This window comes from Protopterus annectens, chromosome 5.part0 (genome assembly GCF_019279795.1).
Source record: "Protopterus annectens isolate FY-2018-M chromosome 5.part0, PAN1.0, whole genome shotgun sequence".
In the NCBI taxonomy this organism is placed as follows: Eukaryota; Metazoa; Chordata; order Ceratodontiformes; family Protopteridae; genus Protopterus; species Protopterus annectens.
The window spans coordinates 300,192,198-300,216,390 of NC_056735.1; the positions used below are offsets into that span (position 1 = coordinate 300,192,198).

Here is a 24,193-nt window from a genome sequence, read left to right on the forward strand (position 1 = left end):
ATATATTTCATCCATTTACTGCATGTACTGATTCCATTTAAATAATTTAATCTGCAGTATTTAGCTAAGTGTGAAAAAACTGAACAATATGATTATTGTAATGTAAATATACTTTTTTTGCCACAACCTGAAAGGAAGACTGGAAGGATGTCAGATAGCCTAGTATGAACCTATGAACCTATGAACCTATGAAATAATTACTTGACAAGTTTTTGCTCCAACTGCAATTTATTAAATAAACAGTATTTCCTTAATGTAAAAAAGGTCTTTTCATTAGATTTGATAAATTTTCTTTAATATGTTGCCAATAAGAAGTTCAGATTTTCACTAAATACATTATTTGAGTTAGCTTAGTTTCTCATTGGGATGTAATAAGTGAAGTGCCTGTGTTCTTGCTGTGTTAAAGTTTTTTTTTTCATTGAGCAACTGATTTTGACAGCTGTCATTTGGCAGTTATCTGCTCCCTGAATACCACTTAACTGCTATACTCACTATGCTGTGTTGCTAACAAAATGAAATATAACCCTAGTGATGCCTGATTTCTTGGTGGTTCCGGACTGTTTGTTTTATTGCATATAAAGGATTAATTGCCTTAATTTCCCAATGACCTCCTTGATACTGTACCAATGGTATGATTTTCTTAGAAGATAATTGGATGTATGCTAGCCTACATGAAGAAGACCTGTATTTGACTGATTTTGGAGTTTATCTGTTTAATCTGTTATATTATTGCTGGGTACCAAAGGCTCATGATTTTGGTATCAGACTCTTCATTTGCACTTAATTGTCTTTGGATATATGCTTCTTTTACATTATTTATGATGTCTAAATTATTGGATTCTGCTGTACTGTACTGTACTGTATTGTAATGCATTGTTCTAGTCCACTGACAAGCTGTGCATTTATTATAGGTTTGTCTAAATCTTACAGTTTAATTTTCTAATGTATTTTCTTTTTCATAATGTATTTGCACCATGCTTATCTATAAACGTGTGGACTGATTTGAAGTTGAAGTTATAGTTAGGTTAAGTATTCTTTTTCTACTACTCAGACTGTATATTTGCTGCATACAAATCTACAAGTTGATTGATGGGGAATTTCTCAGAAAGATCAGAATGCATTAGTGTTATATCATGTATTACTTACTTGTAAAAATCTACCAGGCAGATTACCAAACACTAACTGCACTACATAGAAGAGATAGAGCAAAAGTCATTGTGATTGCAGGGCAGGCCAGTGCATGGTTGAAAGTTGTCAGCTCATTGTGTGTTCTCTTGTCCAGGTAACACACACAATGTGAAAATGAAAGGACATGTACCATGCTGATGAATGCAAGGTATACAAAACACTTTCTCACTGTCATAGCAGCATTAGCACTAACAAAACTAAAAACATCAGTTTTATGAGTCCCAGTAACCCATCTGGCTGCCTTCTAGTCAATGAAAAATATAGTTTTGCTCAGGGCCTTAGGAACCTATTCAATTTTGCCTTTTCATTGTTTACAAACTAGATATCTGAAGAATTGCTAAAGAAGTGCCACTATATGACTTTGGCCCCACCAGAGACCATGGAAACTAGTTAGCCACACCAGTATCATGTAAAAGTTCATGGAATGCATCATAATCAAACGCAGTTTTTACTCTCAACTAGGAACCCACCCTGATGTTAATTTTTGAACACACACATGCCTCCAATGCAGTACATGCCATGAACCTGGTATTGAACTAGTAATACAACAGAAAAGAAAATCACTCTAAAAACTTTACTGAAGCCAAGGGAAGGGGCCACTCTGCCAACACTGTCTGCCTGAACCTATCAAGGTCTATGATTTAATTGACCATATTTTCATTATTGTCAACTTCATGTGCCTAAATATTAACTCTTTTGTCATCTGTTGGATAGCTATCTGTCTTACCAACAGAACCCACTCAGAAAAGGTTGGTGGTACCTTTTCCATGCTGCTCTACCTGATGAGTGAGGTAAAATGAATATAAATTGTCAATAGAGTTGTCCTATGGGGCTTTGTCATGAACAAGCGCCTTTTTGCCATTTACTTCTTTGATGCTAAAGGAGACATCAAAGGCTTAAGGCTAACCCAGTCTGCTGATTTCTGCAAAGTGGGCACCAATACTAATTCCACTGCTGACATCCATATCCTTCAAGAAGGAATTGAACATTTCTACACCTGTTGTACTGACCATAGTCACAAACTCAATTCAAAAAATGTAGCATAGTTTTATTTGAGAAACACAGCTATCCAAATGCTTACCACATAAATGGTACCCCCCTACTCAAAACAGGCAGTCATTAATGAAGTAGGCACATTTGTCAACAAACAGCTATCCTTTGACCACCATGTGTCATAGTTAGCAATCATTTTATCTCACTCATCACACAGTGCACTGCTGAAGCAGTACAAAGACATGATTTGACCTTTATAGAAGGAATATCCACTACATGTAAGGAAGTCAAATGCGCCTGTGTTCTTCTTTCATTAGGCCTGTCATAGAATATATTGTGTTGTTTGGCATATACTTCTCCAAACAAGTTGCCCAACTCAAAATACCTCAGCAATCCCTAACAAAATGCAGAACTAAATTCCTTAAGATGCTCAGAAAGAGTAAAAGCCCTATCACTGTGCTCCATATCATACTAGTTTCTGCGTGATAACCTTTTCATATGTCTTCATGCTATAATGGACCATGTCCTTCTAGACCTCCTTCACATTCAAAAACTGACAATACTATTAATTCCTGATCCAAAAACCTCAGTATTCATTGTCATAAAAATTGTACCGGTTTATATAACAGATACTTGACTTTGTGCCTTCAATTCCTCTCAGATATACTTCCAATTTATGGCTAACAAAGCAATAACTAATCCATATTTAAAGTCAGTCTTGATGATTAGATAGGTATTGGCAAATTCATTGCTGAGGTATGCAAAATGGCTCACCTTCTTCAGGGTAGCTAATTTGCAAGTTTGCTGAAAAGTAGTGGCTAGGCTTCTCAATGATCACCTAGACCAGTTACCTAGTAATAACTTATGAATGTATGACTTACGGTGCTGAATAGCTTATACAATGAATGATGAGAAACATGCTAGCCTGTACACTATGCACTGTTGAGGTTTCACTGCTGAAGCACCCACATATGTGTGCCTCTGTATAATGACTGGGAATTTCTTTTTATTGCATAATGCCATATAGACTCCTGAGCTTATCTGTATATAGTTATGTTTTTGCTGGAAGATGGCTGTACTTGCAAATGGCACACATGCATATTCAAGGCTCTTAGTATGCCCGTTCCAGTTCTGTACATTATGACTCTTGAAAATTAATTTTTGTCATAGGTTCATAAGTTAGCACTAGGCTAACTGCCCTTGCAGACCATTTTAATCCTAGCCCATTATCCCATTTGAGAATCAAACCCTGTACCTTGTGTCTGCTATGTAAACACCTTAACCAGAGTCATATGTGGACATATTTTTCAAACTATGGTGTCTTGGAATAATTTCTAAGTTGCATACAAAGGAGTGAGCCATAAATATTTAGGCACACAAGGACAGAATTGTTGCTGTTATGCATATTTGTTATTTTGCACATTTGTTTGATAAGGGCATGCAGTCTGTCCACAAATAAACTTTGTAACAAACTGACATTTTATATGTTACAGCGTGGTGTAACATGCTCCATTCAGCTTGTTTTAGCAGTGTAGCATACCCCACAACATTACTGGGCATGATCTTAGAACTTTGGGAATAGCAAACAGCTCATGGAAAATGCATGGATACCAGCCTATACTTACAGATCTCCAAAATCTTTGCATCAGCCAAAAGGTAGTCCAATCATACATGTTATCATACTACTGGCTGCAGGCACAGCCAAGTACAAAAAGATTCTATAGTAGTGCTACAAGCAGGTTGTGGCATCTTGGTAGTGACTATGCTCTGACCACTGACCCTATGTGTACAGCAGGAAAAACTATGCCTCAGAAAGCCTTCATCTTTCTCTTTTTTCCATTCGTGGCAGGGCTGCCATGCATTTCACTTGCTGCATCTTCTGAGACTTTGTGTTTGTGTATTCTTGGCCAATCTACAGACAGCAGTTTATCTAAATACTCTGAGGGAATAAATGCATTGTTTTTCTTTGAAGGAATTCAACTTCAGGTCAAAGTATGGATATGGCAGCACCCCAACACATCTTTAGACAATAACCCTGCTCTGTATATGGACTCAGTTCCACAAATTGGGTCTATGCCATATCATCAAATGGCTACATTGTTAAATGGCATCTCATCGACAATGCAGGCTGTCAAACCATTCTGACTGAGAGAGCTTTACGGTAGGGATCAGGAAATTTGCTCTTTCCCCCACTATAGTGCAATATCAGAGTTGGTACATACAATTATTGGGGGGTGGGGGACACAGCCCCCCACATGGGTAGGTTTGATGGCCTGCATTGCCGAGATGCATTTTGATAATGTGGCCATTCAATGATATGACATAGACCCCCAAAAATGTACTTGGTGCACTATCACATATCTGTTGAATTTCCCATTTGAATGACCATTGCAGATTGTATTAGTGATAACCATTTTTTTCCCATTGCACAAGTCATATGCAGCATGTACTAGATATATGTATGCCACCATAAGGCAGCCCTTGACATTTTCAGGTGTAAGCTAAAGAAATGAACATAGCAATGCACTTTGCTGACTGTAGCAATATTTGCATAATCATTGCTTACCTTCTGTGTTACTACTCATCAGCTCTGGGAACATATTTAAGTTCACTTTTTGCATTCTGAATCTCTGACAAGTTAACAGCAGGTCCCGGAAGTTTTACTGCTCCTGGCAGTTGTTTCTTTTCTTCCTCTGTGTGACTGGCAGTGACCTGTATAAAGCAGACAGAAACATCTCACAGCAAAGATAAAACTGAATCTGGGCAAAAATGTACACAGTTAAGCAGACTTAAATCATGACACTATTAGTCTTGTCAGGAAACAAAATTGAAATGGCAGACTCTTACAAGCACCTATAAATCAAACTTAAATGGTCTGATGCCTGATGTGGATTTGGGAAACATGAAAATCACTAAAGGCCATCAAGTCCTTTAAATCTTAACACTTCTTTTATCCCATATACATTTTTCTAGCTTTCTCATATAAATAAGACAAACAAGTGCTACTTCTGGGTGAAAGATGCATTATCAAAGTAGAATAGAAGCTTTATATCTTACCATTTTGTCATTATGTCATATGAAGGTTTGCTTCTCGGCACATTTTTTTTACTTACTTTTGGACTGTCCCCACATTCATGCCTGTGCCTGACAGCCATCAGCTCTTTGCTGTGCTTAGTTTCCATTATCACTGGCATATAGGCAACCATTGAGTTGAGGGTTTTTTTTGAGTTTTTTTGAGGATTAATGCATTGGGAAAAGGCACTAGCTGATAGCAACTTGGGTTTGATTACTGGTTTGGGAGTCTGTTACAGCCGGTACTGTGAGGTCAGCTATGCTTATCCTGAGGGAAGGGTGTGGAGTGGGTTGTAGGCTGCCACTGTCCTTCAGAGGAGGGGAGGCAGATGCAAATGCAAGCAGAGCTGCAGCTACAAAGTAGCCTTCTTTGTGAATGGATGGAAATAAACACTTACACAGGAAGGGCATGGTGTCCTCAACGGTTATACAGATCTCACAGCCCACTACTGAGGCAGTATAGTTGGGCCAAACTAATAAATCATCTTTTAGCTGCCTGTATAACATATTTTGCATCTACCACCAGTAAAGAATGAATTGATCACATGGAGTAGGGAAAAGCTGATGGTTAGCAAGCAATAGGGGAGGAAAAAAGGACATAAAATAACAATGATCTAGTTCAGTCAGTTGATAACAAATCAGTCCAAATGTAATTTCAGTGATAAAATATTGACCAAAAGCAAACAGATGAAATTAGTCTTTACCCCCCCCCCCCCAAAAAAAAAAATGTTGTGCAGAGGACTGTGTCCATTGCATTTCCTATTTGAGAGGGTCATTCTAAGGAAACTCTTCATTCTGGAAAAGGGAAAGCACCTTTTGCTTCTGGTCATCTTGTTTCTAAAAGCACTTCCCCACATAAAAGTACTTGCCAGCTCAGATTAGTAAGATGCAAGTGAGAATCACATAGTTTGACTTTGTTATGCTGCAGAGGAATATCTGCTCAGTGAAAAAGTATCAAAAATATTTTATGCTAAAAAAAGATAAAAAGACAGACAGGCAGACTGACTCACAGATTTATTCAATAATTATATTATACGTTAGTTTAGAGGAGAGCATATAAAGCACCATCTGAAACTTAGCTTTTATAAGCAGAATTCCAATTTTTGCTTCAAGGAAGAAATATATTCATATCTTACTACAAGATTCTGATAGGCTGAGCAGAAGATCTTAGCACTAATAAACTGTTGTCAAATTTCCTTTAGCAACTTGTCTTTTATGGGCTTGCAGCTTGGTGTTTGGCAAATTAAAAGCAGAAATAATTTCATTTTTTTCTTCCCCTGTGTCTGAAGCATAATTAGTAATTCATAGACAACTAAACAAGACCACACAATGGCACACTGGAGTCCAATCCCAGATACAAAAACAGCCACACAATAAAGCCTGAAGGTCACTCACTATATTGACCACACTAACGCTCAAAATATACGCAGCATTTTGATCTTAGGCATATAAAGACTTCTTCAGATGTAAAAAATCAAAAGCAAGCAGTTCTTCTAATATACCCCTCCCTCTTTAAAATCTTCCAATAAAAACGTTATTAGCCTTACTTAAAAACACTTAAAAATTCCAACTTATGTATATTTTAAATCTAATAGCAATTAATAACACCTTATAAACTGTATATTGTGTTCTAAAAATACATATAAATAAATCATATAAAAAATCATATAAAAAAATCGAATGCTGTATAACAATAGTTAACAACCAATTGTAAAATAGAAAAATATATGTAAAATATGTATAAATATATATATATATATATATATATATATATATATATATATATATATATATATATATATATATATATATATATATATATATATATATATATGTACATACATGTATATATATATATATATATATATATATATATATATATATATATATATATATATTATCTAAGGTCTTCCCCTCCATTCCCATCTAGTGGCCAAATCAAAAATTACAATTTAGCTGCCCTAAGCTTTAAAACTGGGGCCAGAGAAATATAGTCATTTAAACCTGCACCTTTATTTGCTTCCAATTTTAGTTACCAAAACAATTCACGAAACTCTATAGTAGTCTCCCATGGTCCTTCCCGTGGATTCACATCCACTTTTTCTATAACATAGAAGCCATACTTTGCTGACGGGCAGGAATTGAGATGCCTATATAGGGCTTTAGTCTCATCCATTTTCCTAATGTTATTCACATGTTCTTAAATACATCTTTTCAGCTTTCTGGTAGTTTTTCCTATATAGAAAGCCCCACAGGTGTTACATATAGCAATGTAAACCACTCATATGGTATCACAGTTGCTGTAACCATTTGTTCTAAGTTTTATCCCTCTTTTGGTTAAAGCAACTGATTCCCCCTGAAGGGCATGGGCACATTGGGAGCAACTACCACATTTACATGTCCCTGTTTTCTTTCTACTCTGTTTCTTCTTTCTAGTCTCTAATGTTTCTTTGATGTTTCTACCTTTTCTGTAAGTGAAATTTAGGGGATCTACAAATATTTTTCTTAAATCTGAATAACTACTAAATTTATTCCAGTTGTTAGTGACTACTTTCCTAATTGTTGCTACTTCCGTACTATAATTTAGTACAAAGTTACTGTTCCAGTTAGTGACATCCTGTTCTTCTTTATCCCCTCCCCTCAACTCTTGTGCTCCCAGCTTCCCTAAAATAGGGGCAAATTTCCTATTCCTTTCTTCCTTAATCTCAGCCATTGTTTCTTCAATAAGGGCTAGGGGCTTTCTTTTTCAAAATCACCACCATCTGATGTCATTCTGTAACTTCTAATTAGTTGCCCCCTCAAAATACCCCTGTTTTGTGTAAATGGATGGGCACTCATGTAAAATAGATAGGAATTGGAAAAGGTATTCTTTCTAAAAACGTTGGATTTAAAATTCCTAGACTCAGCTGCTTTTTCTAGCACCACGTCTAAATACTCTAGCTTCTCTGCAGAGACTGTGTGAGTGAATTTTTAAAATTCTGTAGTGCCATTAATATATCTTATAAACTTGTGTAGTTCTTCCTTAGGATCTGACCAAAGAAATACATATATCATCCAGGTACCTACAATAGTAATTCCATTATTTGGAATACATAGAATGTAAGATGAATTTCTCTTCCCAATTGGATAGTACTAAATTAGCATACATGGGAGCACAACTTGCTTCCATGGCAACTCCACTGGTCTGCTTGTAAAATTCTCCCTCAAAACAGAGGAAGTTATTTCTTAACACTAAATCCATCAATTCAATTAATAAACACACTTTGTTGTGTTCTGTGTCACCTTTGAACCTTAAAGCTTCTTCAAACCATTCCAATCCAATAGTGTGAGGTATCACGTTAAACAGGTTCTGGATGTCTAAAGTGAAAAAGATAAGCTCATAGCAGTACAGGTTCTGATTTATACTCCTTAAAAACTCCCATGAGTCTTTTAAAATTCCTGCCCTCTCAGTCCAAACCTTATTTAATTCCAGGTCCAAGTATTTTGAAAATGGGCATGCCTTAGATCCTGTGGCAGCTACTACTGGACTGAGAGGTGGGTCTTCCAAGTTTTTATGGACTTTGGGGGTCCCAAAAATCGATGGTATTTCTGGTTTATCTATTGTTAAGATGTTAAATACATCTAAAGTAATGTTTCCCTCATCCATTAACTCTTTCAACATAAAATCTATTCTCCTATATGCAACATTAATCTCGTTTCTAGAAACTCTGGAATATCTATTAGTATCATTTAACATATCCAGCATTTTAGCTGAATAAAGTATACTGTCCATAATAACCACCCTCCCTCCTTGTCGGGCTTCATAATCCTAATTTATTGGTTGTCTTTCAAAGAGGTAAGTAGCTGATATTCTTCTTTCATAAGATTGTATTGCTTTCTCCCTTTCCTTTGGCTTAACCCAATCTCCTTCTCAACTTGTGTTTCAAAAGTTCTTTAATTGTGGATGGAGGGGGGGGGGTTATATGTACTCTTCTTCTTAATCTGAGTATAAATATTCTTAGCTCCTCCTTTCTCATTGTCATGGTTAAAGCAACTGTGATACCATAGGAGTGGTTTACATTGCTATATGTAACACCTGTGGGGGCTTTCTATATAGGAAAAACTACCAGAAAGCTGAAAAGACGTATTTACAAACATGTGAATGACATTTGAAAAATGAATGAGACTAACGCCCTATATAGGCATCTCAATTCCTGTCCGTCAGCAAAGCATGGCTTCTATGCTACAGAAAAAGTGGATGTGGATCCATGGGGAGGACCATGGGAGACTACTATAGAGTTTCGTGAATTGTTTTGGTAACTAAAATTGGAAGCAAATAAAGGTGCAGGTTTAAATGACTATATTTTTCTGGCCCCAGTTTTAAAGCTTAGGGCAGTGAAATTGTAATTTTTGATTTGGCCACTAGATAGAATGGAGGGGAAGAGTTTAGATAATATATATATATATATATATATATATATATATATATTTTTTTTTTTATACATATTTTTACATATATTTTTCTATTTTAAAATTGGTTATTAACTATTGTTATACAGCATTTGATTTTTCATATGATTTATTTATATGCATTTTTAGAACACAATATACAGTTTATAAGGTATCAATTGCTATTAGATTTAAAATATACATAAGTTGGAATTTTTAAGTGTTTTTAAGTAAGGCTAATAAAGTTTTTATTGGAGAATTTTAAAGAGGGAGAGGTATATAAGAAGAACCGCTTGCTTTTGATTTTTTATATCTGAAGTTTTTTATATGCCTAAGATGAAAACGCTGAGTATATTTTGAGCGTTAGTGTGGTCAATAAAGTGAGCGACCTTTGGCCTTTATTGTGTGGCCGTTTTTGTATCTGGGATTGAACTCCAGTGTGCCATTGTGTGGTCTTTTTTTGGTTATTGTTCCTTCGCACATTACCTCCTTTCGGTTGTGGTCATAGATAACTAACATTAAGTCTATTTCTGACATCTGCTGCAGAAATTACCAGTGTCATGGTGCAACCTTTAGATCTGCACTAAACTGACAATAAATTATATGTGTTGTTCAGGACAAAGTCTTATAATCTGTACTCCTGACCATCAAATTATATGTGAGAGGTGAATGACCTTAAGGGAGTATGGCAAATATATATTGTTGCCTTGGATAATTTCCAAAAAAATGTCATACAAAAAGCTTTATACTGACCAGCTACAGAGCAGAGTTGTAATCAGTAGCTCCCCAGAATCTCATCAAACTTGCTCCTATCCCAATGGCTTCCACTGCTGTCATACCAGCAGTAAATGAAAAGGTTGTATAAGATTATATTCACATGCAAGTGAACACAATGATTTCCAGGAGAAATTAATGATACCTCTCCAGTAGCAGCACCTCCTTCACTGCCTTCATAGTAACACTGACACTAGCTAGACTACTTCGACACACCAAACACACAATTACTGTTTACTTTTTTAAAACAAGTCAAATGTTAAATATCGGTATGGTGGCAATAGCTTGAGTAGCAATCATAAGCCAAGCCCTGTGTTTATACCAGTTGAAAATAAGCCATTGTTTAAAATGGACTGATAAGATTCTTTACTTGAAATCAAATTGAGCAATGCACTTTATAAGTGTAAATATAGAAACAGCTTTGCATGTACACAACATAGCCAATAAATGTGTTTAAACAGACAGGAAGTATAATGGATAAATCCAAAATGGCTTATTTTGAATTATCATACCAGTAGCTAAATATATACTTGATTTTCTATTTATCTCTGACTTGTTAGTCCAAGCATTAGTTGCACAATTTCACAGGCAACAAAACTTCTAAGATGAGCTTTGTGCAGGAATGCAATCCACTTCTAAACATTTTAGAAGCAATGCAGAAGCTGTAATGACTAGCCATTTCTCTCCCACTTTCTCTTTTTCTGTCCTTAAGCTGAAAACCCCTATAGATCAAATCAAATTTCAGCAAATAAGAAATTAGACTAAAAAATCCATTTACTGGATAAAAGCAACTGTTTTATAAATCTCCAGAATAGAAACAAAAATAATCCTCAAAGATTCTGGGCAGGTATAAATAAATTACTACACCCAGGTCAAACCACCACTCCACCTCCATCAGTGTCAACTGATAGTTTGCCACAGAATGTTGCTAGCACCTTTAATAGTTTCTTTACAGAAACCATCCAAGCCTTAGCCAGCCAATTACCTTTCAACCCTACTAGCACTCAGGACATCAATCCCAATTCCCAGCCTTCCTTTAGTTTCCAACCTATCTTTACCTCTTTCATTTGCAATCTAATCAAAAAACTAAAACCTACCACCCTAGCTGCAGACCTTCTCCCTGCTGAATATTTACAAAAAGCCACGGATAGTATAGCATTCCCCATCAGCATTCTAATCAATCGGTCCATAGATGAAGCCAAAGTCCCCTCCATATGGAAAATATCTCATGTTATACCTCTCCATAAAGGTGGCTGCTGTACCGAACTATCAAACTATAGGCCCATAGCCATCTTGTCACCACTGGCTAAGATCCTGGAAAAATGCATCCACAAACAACTCCTGCACTTCCTAACCCAGAACAATCTACTGGCTAAATCTCAGCATGGCTTTAGACCATATCATAGCACTACCACAGCCCTCCTCTCCTTCACTAATGATATTTACCATAACAGAAACAATAACAAGCTCTCCTCAGCTCTATTCTTGGATCTTTCCAAAGCATTCAATATGGTTAACCACCGGCTGTTAATCCACACTCTGACTAATATATCCCTAGGTCACCACTCCCTTCAATGGTTCCAATCCTATCTACATAGTAGACAACAAGCAGTACTATGGCAAAATAATCTATCTAACCTTCTTCCTAACACCCTAGGTGTCCCCCAGGGGTCTATCCTGGTTCCACTGCTATTCTCCATATTTATCAATGATCTCTACACTGCCATCCCAAATGCCAACTGCATTCAGTATGCCGATGACTCTATGTTTATCTGCACTGGTACCACCAAGGATGAGCTACAGGCTATTAGTCAATTTTCAACCTGGTTGAAAGTTGGCTTGCAGACCGATGTCTCCTTCTAAACTCCAATAAAAATAAACTGCTATTTTTCTCTCACACCCATAAATCCCCGGTGATATCCTTCTCCATTACCTCTAAAAATGGCACTATCATCGCCCCAGATGTCCACAAAAAACTACTTGGGGTAATTGTAGACAACAATCTTAAATGTGATGCTCATGTAAAGAAAATGATAACAACCATTAATAAAAAACTGGGCTCACTGTATAGAATAAACTCATTCCTTACCCCACCTGCTAGGACTGCTATTGCCCGATCCCACCTCCTCTCCACCCTCTTCTACGCCTCTCCTATACTTGCCAACTTAAACAAACCGGAACTTAATAGACTCTCAGCCTGCTATAACAGAATAACTAGAATTGTCACTGGGCTGCCCTACAGAACACATCACTGTATAAACCTAAAAAAATCTAGGCTGGCTAGAGCTATCAAGACAGATTCAGTATAACCAACTTATTATAGCTTTCAAAGTTCTTAACCAACCTGATAATACCCCTGCTTTAAGAAATATCATCAAACCTCACACCAACCAAAGATCACTTAGATCATCCAGTAGAATTGTAGTGCAAACCACTATAGCTAACAACTTAGCCGGGAACTTCACGTTTGCCAACTACTCGGTAGGCAAAGCTTGGAACTCACTACCCCCGGACATCACAACAAACACTACCCTTTCTAAATTTAAGACAGACCTCAGGCAGTACTTCATGACTCAGTGGCTTTGTCCCTGTGCCAGGCCTGATTAAATACTTGGTAACACTTGTACACCTGTATCAGATTAACAATTGCTTTTGTAATTAATAGTCAGTTCAATGCTACTGCATTATAATCAGCTGTCCAGATGTAAAGCATCCTATTTCAGCTAACCTATACTATGGGTGTTGACTGTTTCTTATCTATGAACTTTAGAGTGCTTTACATAAGTTTCCTTCTCTGTATTACTTCCTTTGGAGCTTTTCTCCCAGGGCCTCCGCTGAAAATGGACATGTATCCAGTCGGACTATCCCGGTCAACAAATGTAAAATAAAATAAAATAAATAAAATAAACAAATAAAAACAATCCAAGGCAGTATCTCCTGTTTATATTCAGTCTTGAATACAGTTTGTGGCTTTCATTGTTGCATACTTCCAGCAAATAAAGTAATGCATTCTTTTGACCTGAAGTTCCATTTCAAAGAACAGTAAGCTTTAAGTATTGATAATGCATATACATTTAAGAAGTCAGTTTCTGTCTTTAGCAGGTCTGTTGCAGTTTCACTGAAAGCAAATGCATGTGTTTTGTACAGTTCTCCTTTAACATGCTGACAAATTTACTGGGAGTTTTTTTTGTTTTTTTTTTATTGTCCTTTGTCAAACAATCTTTCAGCATGTTTTACTCAATGACAGTCACAAGCCTCACTCAGCCTGTCCCATTTGTTTTAACTGCTTGCTACTTTCTCTTCCCTACACTAAAGCATGAGTAGTGAGTCATAGAGCATTAACATTAGATCTGTGTTGAGACATCATTACAAAAAGGTTCCAGTATACAATCTGGGCAAAGCTATCAGTATGGAAATTAACAAGAAGGTGTAAATGAAGTGAGAATCACTATGTAAACCCAAATAAATCTACAAGCTGTCAGTATAATGGTTATTTGAGCTTCTGGAAGACTGGATATTGTCCAGGAATCACTAACACTCCACTCATACTGAAAAATTATAAAGTGATGGTTCTACAACAGTTTGCTAAATTAACTCTTTCATTCAGTTTGCTACCTACCATGACAAGCCACAAATATCACTTTACCCACCTGTCTGGTTATTCTACTGGCACAGGTACAATGTCCTTCTTGGTTGCCAGTAACCTGCATTAGTCAGCTATTCATCTGCCAGGGGTTGAGCAAGTGTGGACTGTTTAATGACTTACTTTTCCAGGATATAAAAAAGCACTGCCTACTGACAAGGCTATGAGACAAAAGTTTTGATAGGGTCTAATAAGGAAACATATTCTCTTGCAGCTTGATCCACTTGGGGATCTGTTAATCAGCAGTGAATCCTGTAAGGAAAGAATGAACAATATACTCTGAAAGTCCCAGACCATTTGAGTTCATCAGGGTAAGACTCAAAAATACTTAATATAAAAAGCTCAGCCTACAAGTCAAGCATTTATGTTTGCATTGTACTGCATTGTATTATGATTATTTATTTATAAATAACTGCAATGCCAGCTGTCAGAAGGTCAAAGCCTTGTACTAAGCAATTCAATAAACACTGCAATATTAGATAAACTAAGAGCACAGATATTTAACACTATACTTGGAGCACTGTGAAAATCTTATAAACTCGCTCAGTTGTTTTACAGTAGCTGTAAAATCGTGAAAACATAAGTCAGACTAAACCATTAATTAATAAAAACAGAATTATGATCTATAATTTAACTTAGGTAATGTTTAAGAATATCTAGATTTCACTTTCATATTCTCATAGGGTTTTGCACAGTTCAGAAAAACTGCAGAAAAGTAACCTTAAGCAGTTTAAATACAATCAGGGTTAACAGTTATGCAATCTTAAGTTTAACAAAAAAAGAATAGTGTGTCACTGCACAGAAATGTCATAAACCACTTAGGAATGGCACACAGTCAACAATCTGTTTAACAAGGCAAACTTTATTTTGAATAAATTGTTGGGTTATATCATATCTTAACTGAACAATAAGAAGGGGCTATGGTCATACTCAGTTCTATTATAGTAGACTGTATTAATATGATTGAGTTTACCAACTTTTAAATAATCAACCCTGCTATAAGCAATGTACCAGTCATGATATGTTGTTTAGTATTACAAAGTTCTATTCAAAAACCTTATCGAATTGTTACAGTTCAGTACTGGCTTACTACAGTATTTGCCCTCTGCTGATATGATTTTTTTTTTTACATATGTTGCTCCTGTGGAGCAGGTCATCAGCTGCCACTGGTGTCATTCCTCAATCTCAGATGCCAAAAGTCACTCCTGACCCCCCCAAAATCCTTCTGTTGTCTGATAAGTGATTAATTCACCATGGTGTAGTGCCATATTTATGGCCAGATGGATTTTTACTTTTATTTTAATCACATTGTTTACTTATATGTCATACCCATTTCCCAGCCCCAATATCCAAAAGGCAAAAACATAAATCTGTTATAGCCAAGAGCAACTGCTTGTACATGCCTCCCAGTATTCGGAGGCATCGGATCCACCCCTACTTATGACCCTGTGCCCTCGTCTCCCCACTGGGACAGGTGAATTGGTAAAATACTACTGCCTTTCCTAACCTCCAAGGTATACCTGTCAATGGTCCAGATTTCTGCAAAATGTCTAGATTTTTCTCATATTTTTGGTCTGTTCCTCACAAAGTGTGTGGTTTTCTAATACATCCCTTAGAATTAAAGCCACTAATTAATGACATACATTTGTGTTTCAGACTGTCACATCCTTCAGAAAATGGATGCTGACACACATCCTGTTATTCTAACAATTTTCGAAGTTTATAAGATTATTATTCAAAGTTTGTTCCCATTTTTGTCCTTTGCCCCTCCCATTATTTTAAGCTTTATTCAGATTTCTTGAACTAAGAGGTGAAGAGGTCTGCCTCTAGGCTGCTCTTCTTGGATTGGGTTCGCTAATTAAGCCTAGGTCACTTGGATGTCACTGGGTCTCACTACTGGTGCCATCCCTCTGCACCACAGAGCCAGGGAGTTTGGTTTGCCTGCTGACTGATTAAGATCAAGCTTCTGCCTGTGATAAGTTCGTGGCACATCCATATCATCCTGGCTTTCCTAATAATTCTGTGCTGCTACTGTTGTTTCTTCTCAAGACAAGAGCACACTAAGCATTGCTGAAACAACAGCAATGATTGTATAGAAAACATAAAGCATGTAAAATTAATTTCTGACTCACAGAACTGAAGTCAGCCACATTTGTTGTACTGTTCATATGTAACTGAGGTGACGTTAATAGCTGAATGTGCCTGCTTGGACCCTCACTCTTTATAACACTTTTACTATTTTTTCTTTTCAGTAACTTTTTACATTTATGCAAGTCTGTGGATACTTTTGTTTCCAGTTTTTCACACCAAAAATATTAATATTTACTGTTCTTTGCTGCACAATACATTCCTGACTGATAACATTGCTTAAATGCCTAACTGCTGAAACTTTGTTCCTGTCACTCCAGATATATCAGATCAGGAGAACAAAATCATTTGTTGAAGATCTGTCCATCACAGTTCCACAGCATGGAATTTAGCTCTGTTGTCCAGTCACTCTCTGAGTGGAACTTGTATATCCTCCCTATATCCGCACTGGCTTTTTCAAGGTATGTCAGCTTCCTCCCACCTGCAACCTGACAGAACATGCTGGTTATCTGGCTTGTCTGGACACTCTAAACTCTTCAGATATATTGCATTTACTGATGGCCTTATGGTTCAAGTCATCGTTGATACAGGCTTTTAGACAGGCCAGGTTGCTTTCTCAATTAAAAATGAATAAATTACAATTAAATAAATGATCTACCCTTGTTTATTCATCTCTGACTACACCCACATTCAGGATGATTAAATAAGTGGTCCATAAAACAGCTTCAATCATTGTCACCCAGACACAACATTTTCACACAGCCTTGCGTATCACAAATACTCTTCATTGAGAAGTAAAGTTTGGTCATAAGCAGCCATAGCCAGGCAGCCTCTCTGTTTGTCTTGTCTCTGTCATTCTTCCTTGCTCAGTCAGATATCAGCAGGATTTCAGCTGAATTTCTCTTGATCCACAGCTCTCCAGCCATTGATGAGTTCAGTTTTCTCCCAGAGCTTACAGTATGTCTGTCATTGCAACAATGGCAGCTTATTCTGCCTTCCTCCACCAACGTCTACCCATGTGGTAGATATGACTATATCCCTCATCCCTCCTGTCGTTGTTTGGACTTAGATTAAACATTGATACGAGATGACCAGCTAACAAATGAGCAGTGCATTTATCCACATTAATTAAATCAGTGCAGTACTACATTTGTCTTTTTTCAAGAAACATTCAACTGGTTTCACTGTCCACATCGAAGAAACAATGTTTGAGCAAAATGTATCATTTTTATAAAAAAACAACAGAGACATCATTAATTAAAACACCGTTTATTCCTTAACATTTACATTAATTTAGCATCATACTTAAAATATCAAATCACACAGATAATCGTCTCAAACTGAGCAATCATATAACAACTGCATTTTTACAAAAAGCCACAAGATGGCCCCATCATCTTTATGCAAATTATTTAAAATTACTATTAGCATACTAATGTCTTTCGGCTTTTCCTGGCTAGGGGTTACGACAGCGGAACACCAGTCCGCTAATGACTGGCAGTGGATTTTTTTACAGTGCTGAGTTGCCAGCCCGACACCCAACCTTCAAAGAAGGCATACCCATTCATGCACGCACCTACCTGCATATGTCTTTAAACATCACTCGACCGTGGGGAGGACATGCAGACTCCACACAAAAGACGCTCCAGCCGAGAATCGAACAGGAGAGCCTCTTGCTGTGAGGCGACAATGCTAACCGCTGCACCACCGCGGCTATAAAAATAGCATAATCACTGTTTTTGCTTAAATTAATGTCTTCATCTCAAATTATTAATTCTAGGCTCTGTCAAAGCTATTAGTTTCTACATCAAGTAGTTTTATTTAATTCTTAATTCTTTATTCCATAATTTATTTTAATTATTTATTGTTTTAATCGTACACAATTACCACTACCATTTTGTAATACTGCATTATCTTTTTTTACTTTATTAAATGCTTAGTTTATAAACATCTGCATAAACTATTAAGGAATAATAAGGGCATCCACCATGCTTGTTTCATATATAGCCTTAAGGAATAATAAGGGCATCCACCATGCTTGTTTCATATATTGCCTTAAGGAATAATAAGGGCATCCACCATGCTTGTTTCATATATAGCCTTAAGGAATAATAAGGGCATCCACCATGCTTGTTTCATATATAGCCTTAAGGAATAATAAGGGCATCCACCATGCTTGTTTCATATATAGCCTTAAGGAATAATAAGGGCATCCACCATGCTTGTTTCATATATAGCCTTAAGGAATAATAAGGGCATCCACCATGCTTGTTTCATATATAGCCTTAAGGAATAATAAGGGCATCCACCATGCTTGTTTCATATATAGCCTTTTAATACAGCTGAAAGTAAAAAGAAAATGCAAACCATTGTTGTACATTAGTAATTGTCTTCTGTTCTTTACATCCTTCAAATGCTCTGTAATTAGGTTCATAGGTGTGTACTAGACTAATGGCCCTGGAGCCTTTACAAGCCTAGCCCATAGGATTACCCTGGCATTGTGCCACCCGACCTTAATTCCCAGTGCCTCTGTCGAGTAGAGCCACTGGAGTGATCCCCGGGGTGAATTTTCTATTTCCCATCCACACATCAAGATTTCTCTTGAAGAGGGCCAGTGAGGTGCTCTGCTTGACATGTATGGGAAGTCTATTCCATAGTATGGGCAGTCTCTGGGTTATGAACCTGTCTCTCCAGCATGTTCTGTTGATTGTGGTAATGAGGTTGAGGTCTCTGGAGTGTGTGATACAGAGGGACTGGGATTTCTTTAGATGTAGCATTTCTAACAGAGCTGGGTCAGACATGGCTTTGTAAGTCAAACAGAGATCACCTCTAAGTAGGCGATATGAGACAGAGAATAGTTGGGAATTTTCTGAGTCTGTCCATATAGGACAAGTGTTTAAGGCCTAGGATCCTCTTTGTGAGGTACTTTTGTGGCCTCTCCAGTTCTGGTGAGGTACATGCCAAATGGGGCATTGTACTCAATGATTGGCCTAATGAGGGAAGAGTAGAGGGAGACAAAGACCTCTTTCTTCCTAGATGCAAAACCCTTGGTAATGAGATGTGCCACACTGAAGGACTTTTTGACCACAGTGTCAATGTGGTGGTCAAAAGAGAGGTTGCCGTCAACCTGTGTTCCTAGATCTCTTATAACGCCTTCTGTGTTCAGTGAACTACCATCGATGTGGTAATTCATGGGAACTGGGTTTTTCCCAAAGGGGATGATGACAGATTTTTTAGCACTGAGCTTAAGGCCATGGTTCTGACACCAGTCATTGGTCTCAGTGAGGCCTTTCTGTAGGATGTCAACATCACTTGGGGAGTTAATAATAGCTCCCAACTTGTAATCGTCTGCGAATTTTGTCAGCCAGAGCCCCTTCGTGTTGGCCTGGACTTCAGAAAAGTAGATACCAAATAGGAGAGGACCCAGGACCAAACCCTGTGGGACTCCACTCGTGACTGGTCAGCAGTCTGACTTGGAGTTAGCTACTTTCACACTGTGGGTTCTATCTGTGAGCCAATTTGCAACCCAGCTAGTGATATAGGGGTTGATGCCCAGATTAGTGAGTTTTTATGATTCCTGAGTGGGGAATGGTATCAAAGCCCTTGGCCAGATCAAGGTAGGCTGTATGAACCACCTTCCCTTCATCCACAGCTCTGGTGACTGACTCAAAGAAGGTGACCAAGTTGAGCAGGCATGATCTACCCTTCACAAAATCAAATGGTGTGGGATCCAGAGTTTGGAGATTCCCTATATCCTTGTTTATTAGTTCCATGATGATGCATTCCATAGCTTTGCATATCAGACTTGTCAGGCGAATGGGGAAATAGTTCCCAGGGTCTGTAGTCACTCCTCCTTTGTGGAGAGGGATGACTGTAGTATTGCGCCCTTCGGTAGGGACAAAGCCTGAGGTGAGGCTGTGATTGAACAGGGCACAGAGGTACGGTGTTAGTTCACTCTGTAGTTCATGTAGAGCACTGCCAGGGACATTGTCAGGTCCCATAGAAGCTGTATTCTTGGCCTTGGACAGTGCTGTTTTAACCTGTGCAGCAGTAATCCTGGGTGCTTGGAAATCTACTGGTATTGTGATTGGTCCTTTAGGGGGAGGGGTAAAGTTGGCACTGAATCTGTCAGCCAGTATATTGGTAATATCTGTTGGCTCGGTATAGAAGGTATCATTGTGCAGTAGCTCAGAGCAAATCTGAGTATTGCCGTGGAGATTCTTTACATAACTATAGAAGGCCTTGTGGTTGTCATTATTATCTGCTGCAATTCTGTTTTCATAGCTAGCTTTAGAGGATTTGATAAGGGATCTCAACTTTTTGTTGAGGCTGATAATGGAGTTTTTCCAGTCTTGGGACTTCACCTTATTTTGCATCAGTTTTCTTTTTCTGTTGTAGAGTTTGTTTTTTAGTACCCCAAAGTTAGCTTTAAAGAAGTTTTTCATGGTGGTTACCTTCGTGAGGCGGGGGGGGGGTGCGGATTTCCAAGGTGATTAGTTTGTGGTCGGATCTAACCACGGAGGAGTTGACTATTGGTGTAGAGCAACAGTCGGTCATGTTAGTAATGACCAGGTGAAGGATGTTGCTACATCTAGTGGGGGTAAGAATGAGCTGGTCCAGGGCATTAGAATTAATGAATTCCAAAAAACGTTGGGCAAATGTATTGGTACATGAGTAGTTTTCCCAGTTAATGGAGGGGTAGTTGAAGTCGCCCAGTATGAGAGTGTTAAGTTGGACCCTAATATTCTACATCCTTCCCACAAGAATCCATTCTACTTGGTGATCTTAATATAGATTGGAATTGCTGTACCTCATCCAAACCTACAACCCATATCAACCTTTATGGATTCTCCCAAATAATTACCAGTCCAACCAGAATCCATAAACCCAGTAGCAAAGAAAGTATCTTAGACTGGATCTTAGTAAACAGCCATACTCTCTCTTATAAAGCAGGTACCCTTCCTGATGATATTAGTGACCACTCCCTTACTTACATAATCAGACAAAAAACCTTTATTCCCAACCAGACTCTCTTTAAAATTGCCCAGAACAAAAAATATTTCATTCCAGCAAGCTTCCAAGTGGAGCTTCAAGCCTGTGACTGGTCACCCTTAAAACTACTCCCTCTTGAGCACGCAGTAATCTATTTTAACACTAAATTTTTACAAATCCTGGAATACCATGCTCCTACTTGCTCTGTAAGAACTAGAAATAAAGCTGCTCCATGGCTCACTAAAGACACTAGGGAGAAAATCTTATTGAGAAATAAAATCTGGTCTAAATGGAGAAACTCTAAAAACCCAATAGATCATCAGAAATTTAAAGAGCTGAGAAATGCCACTAAAAGATCAATAATTCTTGATAAAAAAACTTCTACTTTAAACTACAGGAAAAACATCAACAAAAAACACAAACTTTCTGGTTAGGTATAAATAGACTTCTATATTCAGGCCATTCCAAGACACCAACTCCATCAGGTCTCTTCCTTAACAGTCCTAGCCAGATTGCTGATGCTTTCAACACCTTTTTTACTGAAACTGTTCAATCTCTAGCAAACTCCTTACCTACTGTTAGCTCAACTCTTCTATCCTCATCACCTAGAATACCCCCCAACTTTCATTTAAAACCAGTTCCTACATCCCTTATCCACACCTTACTCCACAAACTTAAACCATGTACCCCCTTAGCTGATCTCCTACCAGCTGAATACCTGCAAACTGTAGCAAAAGTACTTGCCTATCCCATTTCCATCCCAATTAATAGAACCATTACTGAAGGCACCATTCCATCTCTCTGGAAAATCTCTCACATTATCCCACTTCACAAGGGTGGTAACTCAACCGAACTCTCTAACTTTCACCCCATAGCCTTACTCTCTCCTTTAGCTAAAGTTATGGAAAAATGCATCCACCAGCAACTACTTGATCACCTTCTCCAAAATGACCTACTAGCTGACTGCCAGCATGGTTTTAGGCCCTGCCATAGTACCACCACTGCTCTGTTATCCTTCTCTGACTGCATTAACAAATATCGTAATAGCAACATGCTTTCCTCTGCACTTTCTATTGACCGCTCTAAAGCCTTCGATATGGTTAATCATCAGACACTTCTAAACATACTCAAATTACTCTCTCTTGACACACAGGCACTAAAATGGTTCAAGTCCTACTTAGAAAATAGACATCAAGCTGTTCTTTGGGACAATCACCTATCCTCACCTCTCTCTATTACCCTTGGTGTCTCTCAAGGCTCTATCCTGGGACCAGTCCTTTTTTCCATTTTTATTAATGATCTAAATATAAATCTTCCTCAGACTACCTGCATACATTATGCAGATGACTCCACTCTAGTCTGTGCTGCCTCATCTTCATCTGAACTCCAATCCATAACTCAAACTGTATTTAACCTAGTAGAAAACTGGTTCCCTCAACGGTGAATCCTCCTAAATGCCAAAAAAACTAAATTGTTATTATTTACTCCAACACTAAAATCCTCCACAATAGACCTCACAGTTACATCTAACAATGGTACTGTCATAGCACCTGACTCAACCACCAAATTCTTAGGTGTAATAATTGACCACAACCTAAACTTTGACTCCCATATTAACTCGACTATTAAAACTGTAAACAGAAAACTCGGTACCCTTTACAGGATAAAACCTTTCCTTACCCCAGAAGCTAGAACTACCATTGCCCATACCCATCTGATCTCTACACTCCTCTATGCCTCCCCCATCTTTACTAATCTTTCCAAAAGCAACCTCAACAAATTGGCAACCTTCTATAACAACATTGCCAGATTTGCCACTGGCTCCCCATTTCGAACTCACCATTGTCAAAATCTTAAACAGCTAGGATGGCTAGAACTGCAAAATCAGCTACAATCTCAACAATTTATTACCACCTATAAGACTTTGTATCATCCAGGTAATATTCCTATTCTATGTAGCCTCATCACCCCCTACAAAAATCTTACTACCCTTCGCTCAGCAGATAAATTACTAGTATCCATTCAAAAATCTTACAACAAAGCAGGTGATTCTCTTTTCTCTAATTCTGTGGGGAAAACCTGGAATAGGCTTCCCAGCAAACTAACATCTCTTACATCATTACCACTCTTCAAACAGCAACTAAAAATATTTCTTAAATCTCAATGGCTATGCCCAAGTCCTAATCCAAACTAACACCCCCCCCCCCCCCATTTATCCTTACTGCTTTCCTTCCTCCTAACACCCTTACATTTTGATAGTAAGCCTCCTTACTTTGATATCTAGCCTTGTCTCTTCAGGTAATGACCACAGAATACATATTTCTGTAATAATCTACTTGCTGAGACCACATATGTTTCCACTTTGTATATATACTAACGTCATGTTGTTTTTGTTATATTTGAGCATTTACTTTTAAAAACAACCTTAATTATTAGTTTGAATCTGTTCTTGTTCCTAGTCTTCTATATAATTGTCAAACCGCTCCTATGTAAATATGTCTCTTGTAATACTGCATTGTTTTTTTTCTTTTTTGTAAAACATTTACTGATGATCTTGATGTTTAATCTTTATTGACAATGTATATTAAAATTTTTATATCTCTTTTGAATTAATAGTGTAACTGGAGCTTATCTCCCCGGGCCTCTACTGAAAATGGACATGTATCCAGTTAGACTAGCCTGGTCAACAAATGTAAAATAAATAAAATAAATAATATTCTCCAGGGTGCTTAGGAACGTGGAATGTGAGTCTTGGGACATGATTGGAGACCTATAGCATGGCCTGAATCACTGTCTTACTCAATGTTAGCTGCACCTGAAGTATCTCTGATGCATTATGTTGGGATAACAGTCTGAAGGTGTGCGCATCCTTTAAGAATATGGAAACACCACTGCCTTTGGAGCTTCGGTCCAAGTTCTGGGGCTGAAAGGTATGGAATGAGTTATAGCCTGGTAGTGCAGGGGTGCTTTCTGCTGTCTTGAACCAGGTTTCTGTTACAGCACAAATGTTGATGT

General features: G+C 37.7%; 1 protein-coding gene across 4 annotated transcripts in view; it reads right to left on the minus strand.

Annotated features, from left to right (window-relative positions):
- Window positions 1-24,193, minus strand: part of SMPX (small muscle protein X-linked) — a 728,027-nt gene that overhangs the window by 143,077 nt on the left and 560,757 nt on the right. For all 4 annotated transcript variants that reach the window (XM_044072284.1, XM_044072282.1, XM_044072283.1 and 1 more), the window contains one exon: window positions 4,748-4,893. In XM_044072284.1, coding sequence (XP_043928219.1) covers window positions 4,759-4,893 — 135 coding nt within the window. In that variant the 3' untranslated portion in view covers window positions 4,748-4,758. The remainder of the gene's footprint in view (window positions 1-4,747; window positions 4,894-24,193) is intronic.